A 14,091-nucleotide genomic window follows, 5' to 3' on the forward strand; every position below is an offset into this window, starting at 1 on the left:
TTAAATGGAATATATGGGTAGAAAGAAAGTAATATTGTTTCTTAATGTAAGATGTGACAAAGTTTTTGTGCACTGTGGGGTGTAATGATTTAAATACTAAAACTAGAAATTTTGTGTAGCAAATGAGCTCAAAATACTACAAAGCTGCATTAGTGTTCAATTGAGACATGAATACGATGTTTTATCACTGTGTTAGGTACCTAGAATAGAACAAAATAAAAGATGGATACTATTTTCAAGGAGATTACCATCTAGCTGTATGGTAGGGGTAGAGGTAGGGGGCAATGGAACTAATGTATCTGCAGTTATTAGATGAGACCAGTTAATTGCTAAATCTTCTGGTACTAAAGTAAATTTCATAGAAGGAAGAGGTCATTGTATTGGAATAACGAGAACATGTTTAATGGGACTTGATTTGGGTTTTGTAAGGGTAACTTTCTTTTTTATGTTTATACGCCCTTCTAAGAAAGATTTGAGCTACTTATAAAAGTACATGGATTATAAAAATTATGAAGTAATTTTGAAAGAAGGAAAATTAAGTAGGAAGATAGGTTACACAGAAGTGCATATTATACAGTCCTTCACTTAGAGTTGAGTCACGAATTTGGTTCTGAGCTCAAAAAGGATAAGTACTCTTTTGATAGGCAAAAAGAAGGGGAGAGAGAGGGAGAGAGCAAAGGGAAGAGAGAGAGATCAAAGGGGAGGCCAGAGCTATTGTGGTACCTGTTGGACTGAAGACTGGATAGAAGTGGGGAGAATGGGGAAAGTCCATGGTGGAAGACTTGGGAGGCAGGCACAGTCTGACTGTGGGGTGCTGTTGGAGGCTCCTACACAAAGAGTGATGAAAAGCATTTTGGAAGAGAGTTATCTGGAAGCCAAGAGACTCTGAAAGCAGTGAAACTAGCACCAGTCTGAGTAAGACTGGAGAAGAAAATGGAATTCATTAGAAATGAAGTAGCCAACTAAATTTCCTGGAATGTATACTCAGCACCTCATGCTACAGGCTTTCTTGATTATGTGAAGAGGATTTAAGATTCTGTTATGCTTGTTTCTAATAATAATGGACAATAGGAACAAGATCAAAAGGGAAGCCTTAATTGTGGTTATTATGTAGAGCTAAGCGTATGGAGGTGGAGGGACAGCTAGTTTCAGGATCTCTTCAGTTCTAGGAATTGAAATGGGGTTTTAGGATTCCATGAGAGGCTTAGTCCCAGTTGTACACTTAGTTCTGTGTCCTAAGATACAGGGATCCTGTAGAGTAGCGAGCTGCTTGCTCTCGTTTGGGTTTTGCTCCCATACTAAGTGTTGGGATAGGTATGTAGGAATGCCTCTTACTGTTCTTTTCCATGTTAGTTTTTCTTGGTTTCTGAGATAAAGCATACTGTTTCTTGTGTCCCAGGTAGCCATTTTTGATGGTTTTAAATTCTTACTATTCATGTTTGTGTCTAGTTTCAGCTTCTGTGTTAAAGTCTAAGTTGTACAGAACACTCTTAGCAAATGAGCATGTGCCAGTTTTGATGGTTAGCATATATTTTCACATGTAATAATTTGATTGATATAAATTGCAAAATCTAAGCAGATATTGCCTTTTCAAATGACACTCATACGAAGTTTTAAAATAGTTAGTTAGGTATGTTTAATGAAAATACTATGACTAATGCTGTAACTGTTCCCTTCTGGGAAGCATCTGTGTTTATATGAGCATCATCAGGGGATGTGCCTGTGAGATTATCTTGGAAGTAGAGCTTTGGGCCTTCCATTTTCAGCTCACTGCATTTCCTGTCAGACCCTGAAACCCATTGAAATGTTATGGTTCGATGAGGTCCCTTTATGGATGAGAGGATGCCCGACTTTATGGATTGCATGGGAGTTGGAGGCCTGGTAGGGCTTGTCTGTTGGAGAGTGATTGCTTAGCATTGCATTGTTGGTTCAGGAAGTGAAAGTACGGGTAGACATCCACACAAGATGGTCTTTAAACTGTTTCTCAGCATTTATGAGCGTCACTTTTTTGTAGTGCCTGAAGTAACAGTAACTTTTAGTTTTAAAATTAGCAAATAAAACTTTAGCATTTAAAACTTAGATATTATATTTTCTATTCTAGCAAGATAGTGATCTTCCAGAAGGAGCCACTGTCCCTGCGTTGGGATTATCAAATAAAGCTGTCTTTCAGGGTAAGGCTTTTGTCTTCAAAATTATTAAACCCATAGTGGTACTTAAACCCCAGTCATACACTTGTGTAATGTCTACCTAATGTTTGTTACAGCTGATTTTTTTTTTTAAATCACAGTATATGTATCTATCTTTTCTATCACCTATTTTGTGATAAGTACTCTTTGTACACACTCAGACCACTGAAGTAGATGCAGTTTTCACAAAGCATGTTTTTTCCCTTTTTTTTTTTTTTTTTTTTTGTGACAGAGTCTTGCTCTGTCACCCAGGCTGGAGTGCAGTGGCACGATCTCAGCTCACTGCAACCTCCGCCTCCTGGCTTCAAGCAATTCTCCTGCCTCAGCCTCCCAAATAGCTGGGACTACAGGCACGTGCTACCATGCCCAGCTAATTTTTGTATTTTTAGTAGAGACAGGGTTTCACCATGTTGGCCAGACTGGTCTGGAACTCCTGACCTCAGGTGATCCACCTGCCTTGGCCTCCCAAACTGCTGTTATTACAGGTGTGAGCCACCATGCCCTGCCACAAAGTATGTGTTTTGGTATTAGAACTACAGATGAGAATGTGGGTAACCTGAAGAGTTGGTTGTGTAGTTTTAAAAGTTTGGAGACTGTTAGATCAAAGAAAATGGAAAGAACCTTTATGGAGTTGATTAATGCTGCCAGGAGCATGTTTGGAAAATACTGGAGTAATGGAAATACTCTTGCCTTTGGAATCACATGGACACAGCTGTAAATTGCACCACTTTGAATTACCACTGCTTTCTATGTGGTGGCCTTAATATTGAGACAAGTGAAGGAGATATAAAAATAGTGACTATATTCTTGATGTGTTTCTTCAAACTAGGAGATATAGCTTCTCAGCCTTCTGATGAAGAGGAGCTGTTAACTAGTACTGGTTTTGAGTATCAGCAGGTGGCCTTTCAGCCCTCCATACTTACTGGTAAGATGTGACAAAGACAATTTAATAAATTGCTAGAACACACAGTATGTTATCTATTGCTGCTGACCTAAATAAGTGCTATAGAATTCACTTTTACATAGAAAAAAATAGCTTCAATTTATTCTAGAGCCTCCCACTGAGGATCATCTTCTGCAGAATACTTTGTGGCCTGAAGTTCAAAAACTGTAAGTTAAACTGTATTTAGCTCTTTGGTCTGATTCTGTCATAACTTCTGACTTTTCCTCCCCACCCCACAATTTGATGTCTCCTTTTTCTTCCTTCTACCTACCTTTTTCCTCCTCTTCTATATGTCTCTTAGTGGCTCTTCATAAGGAATGAGAATTAAACCTTAATGTTTATTTTTATATTACTCTTTATTATGTTCATTAGTTTTGTTTATTCATCTTATTTTTAAAGTAGAGAAGCATAACAATATATATTTTTTCTTTATTAAAAAGACTTGGCTGGGTACAGTGGCTCACACCTGTAATCATAGCACTTTGGGAGGCCGTAGCAGGAGGATCACTTGAGGCCAGGAGTTTGAGACCAGCCTTGACAACATAGCGAGACCCCATCTCTACAAAAAATTTTAAAAAATTAGCCAGGCATGATGATGCATGCCTGTAGTCCCAAGCTACTTGAGAGACTGAGGCTGGAGGATTGCTTCTGCCCAGGAATTGGAGGCTGCAGTGAGCCATGATTGCACCACTGCACCCCAGCCTGGGTGACAGAGTGAGACCTTGCCTTGAAAAAAAAAAAAAAAAGACTTAAGTTTTGTTGTTAGTCATGGTCTTTTTGTCTTTGATGGTTCCTGATGAAGACTTTTCCATGGTTTATTGTTTAGATACTGGCTGGTTGAAAGTAGGAGGTGAAAACTTGTATGTTAATTGTTTGAATGAGTTATATTACTTATAGGAAGCTGACATTTTTCTCCCATCTCCCTGTCTTTCTCTCAAATGTTTGCCTAGACAAACATATAATGTTCCTTAAAAGAATTGTATATTAGCTAGAGAGGTTGATGTTATTCTTTTTACTTTCAAAAATTGTGTGGCATGAGAATAGATTCATTTGCTAATAGTACTTTTTTTCTTTTTAAATTTTAGATATGGGCATGGTTATGAAATATTTTGTGTTACTTGTAACAGTTCAAAGACTCTGCTTGCCTCAGCTTGTAAGGTAGGGAAGTTTACTTTTGATTCTGCTTGGTCACAGATTATTTGGGTCATCAGGCTCCTGCAAGTTTGGTAATGATTTAGGCAGAACTCTACGTGAAAGGCCACTAGAGCTTGGTTTTTTGAATCTTACTTTCTCAATTTCTCTTACCCGTCTGTCTCTTCAAAAGCTTATGGTTTCATTTTAAGTCTGTTTCAGCTGCACATTTTGAGCTTATCTGTGCCTCCCTGCTAAAAGTGATTTAATCAGGTATCTCAAAATGACACCTGCAATCCTGGCTACTCAGGAGGCTGAGACATGAGAATCACTTGAACCCCAGAGGTGGAAGTTGCAGTGAGTCAAGATCGCGCCACTGCACTCCAGCCTGGGTGACAGAGTGAGACTCTGTATATAAAACAACGATATCTCAAAATGACACCTAAAAATTTGATGAATTTTAAATAATTGGAGTCATAGAGACACAGGGAAATGAGAAGAGGAAACCTGGAGTGAAGTCCATCAGACTGTTTTTTGAGGACACTCTTGGCACTGACCTAAGGTAGATGACTTTTGCATTTACCTGGAAGGATGGTCTTGAATTCATCATTCAGTATTTATCCATATCCTGTGGAATGATATAGCAATTGTGGAGGATTATCCGAAGGGTCTGAAACCCACACATTCCTCTTAAATTTTCTGAAATTTATTTACTTGTTTTAAATATGATGATAAGAGCTGCCCACCTGCATGGGCTTGTGTCCCTGCTTTTACTGTGGATTTATGCCACTGATCTGCATTTTGGACATCATAAGAAATACTGCTGTGCCCTACACCCACCCCTACCCCACTTGTTTATTCTTTGAAATGGTACTGAGAGGACTTCCTTCTCTTATAGGAGCCTTTGGGAAAAATGGAGTTCAGTAGTTCAAATGTCTGGGCTTCTACTGAGCAGATAATTTGTTTCTAACTTAGGGCACTGTCAATCCTGTAATTGATTTTTTTTCCCCCTTTTTAAGTTGATTCACAACAATATGTGTATCCTCTAAACATTTTTTAACAGCTGTATTTAGGGTTATTAACATACTATAAATGGTATGTTTAATGTGAACAATTTGATAAGTTTTGACATGTTTATCCCTGTATAAATCATCACTGCAATCAAGATACTGTGTATATCCATCAACCCCCAACATTGTCTGTGCTCTTTGGCAATTCCTCTTTTCTACCTCTCCCTTTCCCCTCCTGCCTCCATCCCTAGGAAACCACTTGTCTGCTTTTTGTCATGATAGAGTAGTTTACATTTTCTAAAATTGTATATAAATAGGATCATGTAAGTATGTACTTTTTTGGTTTTGCTTCTTTCTTTCATCATAATTGTTTGAGATTTATCCATGTTTTTGCATGCATCAGTAGTTCATGCCTTCTTAATGCTGAGTAGTTTTACTTTGTACAGATGTACCACCATTTGTTGATCCATTCACTTATTAATGGACATTTGGGTTGTTTTCCAGTTTTGGGCTTTTACTCATGGTACAGTTATGAAAATTTATGTACAAATCTTTGCATGGATATATGCTTTCATTCTCTTGAGTACATATCTGTGAGTGGAATTGCTGGATGGTATGGTAGATATATATTTAAAATTTTAAGACAATTGACATGCTGTGTTCCGCAGTGGTTATACATTTTTGAAGCAGTGTATTAGATTTCCAGTTGCTGTGCACCCTCACCAGCACTTAGTATCAGTCTTTTTAACTTTAACCGTTCTAGTAAGTGTGTAGCAGCTCATTATGGCTGTGATTTATATTTCTCTAATGATATTAAGCATCTTTTCATGTGCTAATTTTTATCCATATGAAAATATGGTGAAACTATTCAAATCTTTTGCCCATTTATTTATTAGATTGTTTTCTTACTGAGTTTTGAAAAGTTTTTAAAGTTTTTTTTATAGATTTAGGGGTACAAGTGCAACTGTGTTACATGGATATATTGTGTCTTGTTGAACTCTGGATTTTAGCATACCCATCACCTGAATAGTATACCTTGTACCTTGAGTATTTCATTCCTCAACCCCTCCCACCTTTTTGATTCTCCAGTGTCTACTATTATTTCATGCCATATGTCCATGTATACCCATTGTTTAGCTCCTGCTTGTAAGCAAAGATGTCTGGTTTTTGGCTTTTTGCTTCTGAGTCATTTCCCACTTAGGAGAATGGCTTCTAATTCAATCCATTTTGCTGCAGAAGACATGATTTCATTGTTTTTTATGGCCGAGTAGTAGTTCATGGGGTGTGTGTGTGTGTGTGTGTGTATACACACCACATTTTAAAAATCCAATTATCCATTCATGGACACTGAACAGTTTTTTATATACCCTGGATACAACTTTATCACATGTGCTTATGTAGATATTTTTTCTCAGTGGCTTGTCATTCTCCTAACAGTGTCTTTCAACTAGCAGATGTTTTATGTTTTGGTGAAGTCCAGTTTATCAATTTTTTTTTTTTTAATTAGGCTGTGTCTTTCTTATATCTAGTGTTTGATTCAAGGTCACAAGGATTTTTCTGCTGTGTTTTGTTCTAGGAGTTTTATGGATTTTTAGCTTTTGCCTTTAGACCTATGATACTTTCAAATTAACTCTTGTATTTGTCATGGAGTGTAGATTAAAACTGATTTTCTTTTATTGTAGATACCAGTTTCAGCATCATTTTTTTAAAAGACTATCCCCTTCATCACTGTGCTTTGTCCCTTTGTCTAAAGTCGGTTGTTCATATATGTGGGTCTGTTCCATAGACTTTATTCAGTTCTATTGATCTTTTTTGATATGATGCCAGTACCATACTCTGTTAGTAACGATAGTGTTTTAATAATACATCTTGAAATTAGGAAGTATAGAGTTATTTTGCCTGTAGTAGATCCTTTATTTTGCATTTTAGAATCAGCTTAAGAGTTTCTGCAAAAATACCTGCAGGAATTTTAATGGAGATTGCATTGATTCTCTAGATCAATTTGGGGAGAATTTTAACAATATTGAGTATTTTGACATATGAATGCAATATGCCTGTCATTCATTCAGGTCTTTAATTTCTCTCAGGATTGATCTTTTTAAAAGTAAACCCTTTATTTTGGGATAATTTTCATTTTTTTCCCCCTTCATGTCACAGTTTTTCATTTTATTTTTCCCCTTCCATGTCACAGTTTTGATCATGGAATAATTTTTCAAGATCTGAGAGCTACAGTGAAAAGGAAAAAAAGAAAGAAAGAAAACATGATACTATAGTCCCTGATGATTCATTTTTTCTAATCCCAATCATCTGTAATTCTTCCCAGAGATAAGAAATGGTTGTAGTATGTTATCTCCTAGGAATTTTTTTTGGAATTCAAACAGATAAATAAAATATACTCATAGAAACAATGTGTTGTTTTTAAAATGTTTTCTCTTCAGTTTATTTTTACTTACTAGCTTCATTGTTTCATCTCTGTCCTATAGGCAGCTAAGAAAGAGCATGCAGCTATCATTCTTTGGAACACTACATCTTGGAAACAGGTGCAGAATTTAGTTTTCCACAGTTTGACAGTCACGCAGATGGCCTTCTCACCTAATGAGAAGTTCTTACTAGCTGTTTCCAGAGATCGAACCTGGTCATTGTGGAAAAAGCAGGATACAATCTCACCTGAGTTCGGTAAAACAGCTTCTGATTGGGAAAGTTATTAGTGAAACAGTTATGTCCATTTTATCTACATTAAGCAGCTTTAGTTAAGAGAAAGATAACAGAGTGAAGGGTAGAGCCTCATGTCTTTGAAGCCTTTCAAAGTTCTTGGATAACTGAGGAAGACTTGACCTTCCTTGTAAGATTTAAATGGAGATGATCTTTATTTGGGTTGACCTACTTGTGATTATGTAGTCAAGATGGCATGCGTTCAGATATCTCAGTTCAAGAAACATAAACATCTGTATGTAGGAAGTTAGGTTTTGCAAATCGTGATAGAATGCTACCACAAAACCTAATGGATAACTTATCCTAAGCTAGGATTTTATGGGACAGGAATAATGAAGATACAACTAAGAAAACTCATGGTTGAGTGGTTTCTTCTCTCTGAACTATTTTATTAATATAGTACTATTTTAAATTATGAAATGTAGAGGAAACCATTATCCTTAGCTTTTTCCTACCCTCTCCAGTCACCTCCTTCATTGAGAAGGGCATATTAGGCATCCGTCTGGATAACATGACCCCTGAGCAAGGTGTTAGCCCACCTACCCACATTCTACTCTGAACCTGGCATAAACTGAAAAAAAAAAAGAGGACTAAAAACCTTTGTGTAGTTGGGTCAGTGGCCTATTCCTGTTCCCCCAGATTCTTTTGGTGGATAAGTTCTAGAGAGTGTTTAAAGTATATTTGCATTGTTTAATCCTGTTTTTAATTTTTCCATTGATAAGGCTCGCATACAGTTTGGTTTTGTGATATTTCTGGTCTCTTTGTTTCTTGTGTTTTAGAGAACACCCAGGGACTTTAAAGTATACTCAGCAATATGTTTTAGAACAGACTGTTTTCTTTTGCATCACTAATCTTTTCCTAACATGCAGCATTTACTGTTTAAAAAGCTAAAGTCCACCAGGCACAGTGGCTCATGCGTGTGATCCCAGCACTTTGGGAGGCCGAGGTGGGCGGATCACCTGAGGTCAGGAGTTCAACACTAGCCTGGCCAACATGGTGAAACCCCATCTCTACTAAAAATACAAAAATTGGCCGGGCGTGGTGGTGCACGCCTGTAATCCCAGCTACTTAGGAGGCTGAGGCAGGAGAATCATTTCAACCCTGGAGGCAGAGGTTGCAGTGAGCCAAGATGATGCCATTGCACTCCAGCCTAGGCGACAGAGCAAGACTCCATCTCAACAAAATAAAAAATAAGTTAAAGTTGGACGGGTGCAGTGGCTCACACCTGTAATCCTACCACTTTGGGAGGCTGAGGCAGGTGGATCATTTGAAGTCAGAAGTTTGAGACCAGCCTGGCCAATATGGTGAAACCCCATCTCTACTAAAAAAAAAATGTAAAAATTAGCCAGGCATGGTGGTGCATGCCTGTAATCCCCGCTACTCAGGAGGCTGAGACAGGAGGATTGCATGAACCCAGGAGATAAAGGTTGCAGTGAGTGGAGATCCCACCACGGCACTCCAGCCAGGGCATTAGAGTGAGACTTCGTCCCCCTGCAAAAAAAAAAATTGTATTAATAATATATTTATTAATTTGTTATATATTTATGGATTATGGAGTAATAATAGATACGCTCTTATTCCCTCCTCATAAACAGTTATGTGGTTTTTGTTTTTTAGGGTTTTTTTTTTTTTTTTTTTTTTTGAGACGGAGTTTCCCTCTTGTTCCCCAGGCTGGAGTGCAGTGGTACGATCTCAGCTCACTGCAGCCTCCGCCTCCTGGGTTCAAGTGATTCTCCTGCCTCAGCCTCCTGAGTAGCTGGGATTAAAGGCACCTGCTACCACACCTGGCTAATTTTTTGTATTTTTAGTAGAGACGGGGTTTCATCATGTTGGGCAGGCTGGTCTTGAACTCCTGACCTCAGGTAATCCACCCGCCTCTGCCTCCCAAAAGTGCAGGGATTACAGGCGTGAGCCACCATGCCTGGCCAACAGTTAGGTGTGTTAGGTTTAGTCCATATAAGGGCTAGAAGTTGCCTTACACTTAAATCTTAAAAGGAAAATATTTTCTTAAGATTTCTTTTTTTAAACATTAAGTGGTGCATTAATCTTTTTTCTATAGCCTAATATGCAAATCTGCCTACTTTGAGTAAGGCTAAATAGCTTCAGGCTTCTTCTATAGGCGTGAGTTGAACTTCAGTTGAATGTTTGGAAGATGTTTGTCATCAGTCACTAGAGAGTGACCAGTCAGTACAAAAGCATTCCCTACTAGAAAAATAGCTATGTCCACAGCCTTCTGGTGAGGGGTTGGTTGCCTGGCTTCAGTCTATTTCAAAAGTCAGTGCATATAAATTGAATATTAAGTCATATGGTGTATATGGCACTTAAACATCACTTCCTAACAGGTAAAAACCCAGCTTTCTCTGCTTTGTGAATAGTGTATACATATTTCTTTCAGAGCCGGTTTTTAGTCTTTTTGCCTTCACCAACAAAATTACTTCTGTGCACAGTAGAATTATTTGGTCTTGTGATTGGAGTCCTGACAGCAAGTATTTCTTCACTGGGAGTCGAGACAAAAAGGTAATTATTTAAAAACTTAATATTTTTTCAAATGTAAAAATAATATTTTTATAGGTATGTTTGAATAAAAAATGCATAATCCTGCCTTTCTGTTACAGCTTTTAAAAATCAGCTATGTATTCCTTTCTGTTTTTCATATATGTACATATAAAAAAAGACTTTTCTTGTTAAATTCTATAAGTAAATTTCTCTGAAATGTCAAAAATATGAGGAGAAGACCTTTCAGACATATGACCTTCATCAAATGGTCCCAGTGGAAGAAGAGTAATAAATGAAATTAATCAAGACCAAGAAACCAGGAGGGCAGCGGGAGGTAGGGGAATAAGGGAAAAACTATTTTCTAGTTTTCTTACTTTTATGAATTTAACATTTTTCTATAATAAATGATTGTTACCTTTTCATTTGGTGCTAGAAGTGTGTGGAGTATGACTGACCCAAGCTTTAAAAAAAGTCAAAACAAAGTAGCTAGGAATTTTTTTTTTTTTTTGAGACAGGGTCTCGGGTGCAGTGGTACAGTCATGGCTCACTGCAGCCTGGACCTCCTGGGCCCAGGCAATTTTCCCACCTCAGCCTTGGCCTCCCAAGTAGGTGGGACTACAGGTGCTCACCACCACGCCCAGCCAATGTTTTTACTGTGTAGAGATGGGGTCTTGCCATGTTGCCAGGCTGGTCCCAAACTCCTGGGCGCAAGCAGTCCTCCCACTTTGGCCTCCCAAAGTGTTGGAATTACAGGCATGAGCCACCACACCCAGCCTCAGAGTATGTTCTCCAACATGACCTTCACCTTTGTTTTCTGGGAAATGTCCACCTCACCTCTGGTCTTTCCTTTGTTTTCATACTCTTTAAAATATCCTTTTGTTCCTACAGACTAGAGGTGGTGAAGCAGTTTAGTGTTGGCCATTCCTCTCCCTGCCTTCTTTAGTCACAGACAAGGTACAGATCACTGAAGTGGAGTGCTAGCACAGGCAGGGTGTCACTCAGGCTAACCACTTACATGTCAACCTCTATGGCAGACTTTATGTCTCAGACCCTCCCTTCTGTTCATTTGCCTGTTCTTTCTTTCTTGGCATTGGTGTGCCTGTGCTGTGCTCCATGCTGAGGAAGAAGGACTGCTTTTGTCCCCCACAGTCATACTGTATTAATCTGTTTTCATGCGGCTGTGAGGAACTGCCTGAGACTGGGTAATTTATAAAGGAAAGAGGTTTAATTGACTCACAGTTCCTCAGGGCTGGGGAGGCCTCAGGAAACTCAGTCATGGCAGAAGGTGAAGCAAACACATCCTTCTTCACGTGGTGGCAGGAGAAGTGCTGAGCAAAAGGGGGAAGCCTCTTATAAAACCATCAGATCTCGTGAGAACTCACTCACTATCATGAGAAGAGCATGGAGGTAACCGCCCCCATGATCCTATTACCTCCTACTGTGTCCCTCCCACAGCATACAGGGATTATGGGAACTACAATTCAAGATGAGATTTGGGTGGGGACACAGCCAAACCATATCACATGCCTATAGAACATGGTCCAGCTGCTACTTTCAGGGATAGGTCAGGGATCCAGCAGACAAAGCAGCATTCGCTGGACATTCTCTGAAATGTACTTCTGCTTGCTTGGACAAAGACTTCTGCTCAGTATCTTGCTTTGGTTCTGCATTTTGTTACTGTTGTCCACTTCACTTCTCTCTCCATTTCTTTTTTTTTTTTTTTTTTTTGAGATGGAGTTTCGCTCTTGTTGCCTAGGCTGGAGTGCAGTGGCGTGATCTTGGCTCACTGCAACCCCCGCCTCCCAGGTTCAGGCGATTCTCCTGCCTCAGCCTCCTGAGTAGCTGGGATTACAGGCACCCACCACCATGCCCGGCTAATTTTTTGTATTTTTAGTAGAAACGGGGTTTCACCATGTGGGCCAGGCTGGTTTTGAACTCCTGGCCTCAAGCAGTCCACCCATCTCGACCTCCCAAACTGCTAGGATTATAGGTGTGAGCCACCACGCCCAGCCCGCTCTCCATTTCTTTGTGACCATTCACACATCCTTGAGGCATGAGCTTCCACGGAAGCCTCATTTCATGAGGGGTATCATCTAGGTCAGGTTTTCCTCGTAGCTGAGTAGATTCCCTGAGCAATGGACAGTGTATAGGAAGAGCTAGAAAGCTGATAAGTTCTTTTTTTTTTTTTTGAGACGGATTTTCACTCTTGTTGCCCAGGCTGGAGTGCAGTGGCACGATCTCGGCTCACTGCAACCTCTGCCTGCTAGGTTCAAGCGATTCTCCTGCCTTAGCCTCCCTAGCAGCTGGGATTACAGGCACCCGCCACCACGCCCAGCTTATTTTTTATATTTTTAGTAGAGACGGGGTTTCACTATGTTGGCCAGGCTGGTCTTGAACTCCTGACCTCAGGTGATCCACCCACCTCGGCCTTCCAGAATGCTGGGATTACAGGCATGAGCCACCGCGCCAAGCCCGAAAGCTGATTAGTTCTTAAGCATTTTGTGGTAGCTTCTTGGGGAAGTGCATGAGCCTACTGATGGGACTCCACTGGATCAGAACCAATTTGTGAGTATAGAAGGCATGTTAGACACCTCTCTGTGGTCTCTGGGCAGGAACGCTTTGTCTTTGGACCAAGGTGAGCTCTCGGAGACGCATGTCTGCTGTACTGTGCCTTCTTTCTGATGCTTGAAATGTTCTCAAGTCCTGGCACACCATACACGAATGTAATGATGCATTTTTTAAAATACCAGAGCAAATACTTTATCTTTGCCGATGAAACTGTAGTACATGGCTAGAAACCTTGCAAAGAGAAGGCTTTACAGTGTGTGATCTGTCTGTATTAGGTGGTTGTCTGGGGTGAGTGCGACTCCACTGATGACTGTATTGAGCACAACATTGGCCCCTGCTCCTCAGTCCTGGACGTGGGTGGGGCTGTGACAGCTGTCAGCATCTGCCCAGTGCTCCACCCTTCTCAACGGTCAGTCTCTGTGTGGGGCTTAGTTTTAAGAGGACCACTTGGTTTCTTAATATGTAGCCCTCATGTCATTTCATTTGTGAATTCTCCTAGCTTCTGAGTTACTGTCTTTTTTTTTCTTTTTTTTTTTTTTTTGTTTTGAGATGGAGTCTCACTCTGTCGCCCAGGCTGGAATGCAGTGGCGTGATCTCTGCTCACTGCAACCTCTGCCTTCTGAGTTTAAGCGATTCTCCTGCCTCAGCCTCCCAAGTAGGTGGGATTACAGGCATGCGCCGTCACGCCTGGCTCCTTTTCTTATATTTTTAATAGAGATGGGGTTTCACCATGTTGGTCAGGCAGGTCTTAATCTCCTGACCTCAAGTGAGCCATCTGCCTCGGCCTCCCAAAGTGCTGGGATTACAGGCGTATGCCACCGTGCCTGGCCTGAGTTACTGTCTTTTGCAAAATGCTTATGTTTCTCATAATAATTTTTAAATTGATAGAACCTAATGATTCAGAATGTAAAATACAGGTTAGGAATGGAGCTCAAAGATTCTTACTTCACCAAATCTAGGACTATAATACTTTCTCTGTAACAAGCATCTTCAGTGGAACAAGGGTCCCTGCAGCCAGCTGGGGAAACACTGGCTCGTGGGCCTT

General features: G+C 39.9%; 1 protein-coding gene across 5 annotated transcripts in view; it reads left to right on the top strand.

The window, feature by feature from the left end:
• ELP2 (elongator acetyltransferase complex subunit 2) overlaps positions 1-14,091 on the top strand; it is a 48,578-nt gene that overhangs the window by 27,382 nt on the left and 7,105 nt on the right. For 2 of the 5 annotated variants that reach the window (XM_003830220.7, XM_034943476.3), the window contains 7 exons: positions 2,102-2,171; positions 3,016-3,111; positions 3,239-3,296; positions 4,215-4,287; positions 7,754-7,946; positions 10,378-10,499; positions 13,322-13,455. In XM_003830220.7, coding sequence (XP_003830268.1) covers positions 2,102-2,171; positions 3,016-3,111; positions 3,239-3,296; positions 4,215-4,287; positions 7,754-7,946; positions 10,378-10,499; positions 13,322-13,455 — 746 coding nt within the window. Of the gene's footprint in view, positions 1-2,101; positions 2,172-3,015; positions 3,112-3,238; positions 3,297-4,214; positions 4,288-7,753; positions 7,947-10,377; positions 10,500-13,321; positions 13,456-14,091 lie in introns of those variants that run through there. The other 3 variants (XM_063597249.1, XR_609164.6, XM_063597248.1) reach the window with 3 other exon arrangements.

This window comes from Pan paniscus, chromosome 17 (assembly GCF_029289425.2).
Source record: "Pan paniscus chromosome 17, NHGRI_mPanPan1-v2.0_pri, whole genome shotgun sequence".
NCBI lineage: Eukaryota > Metazoa > Chordata > Mammalia > Primates > Hominidae > Pan > Pan paniscus.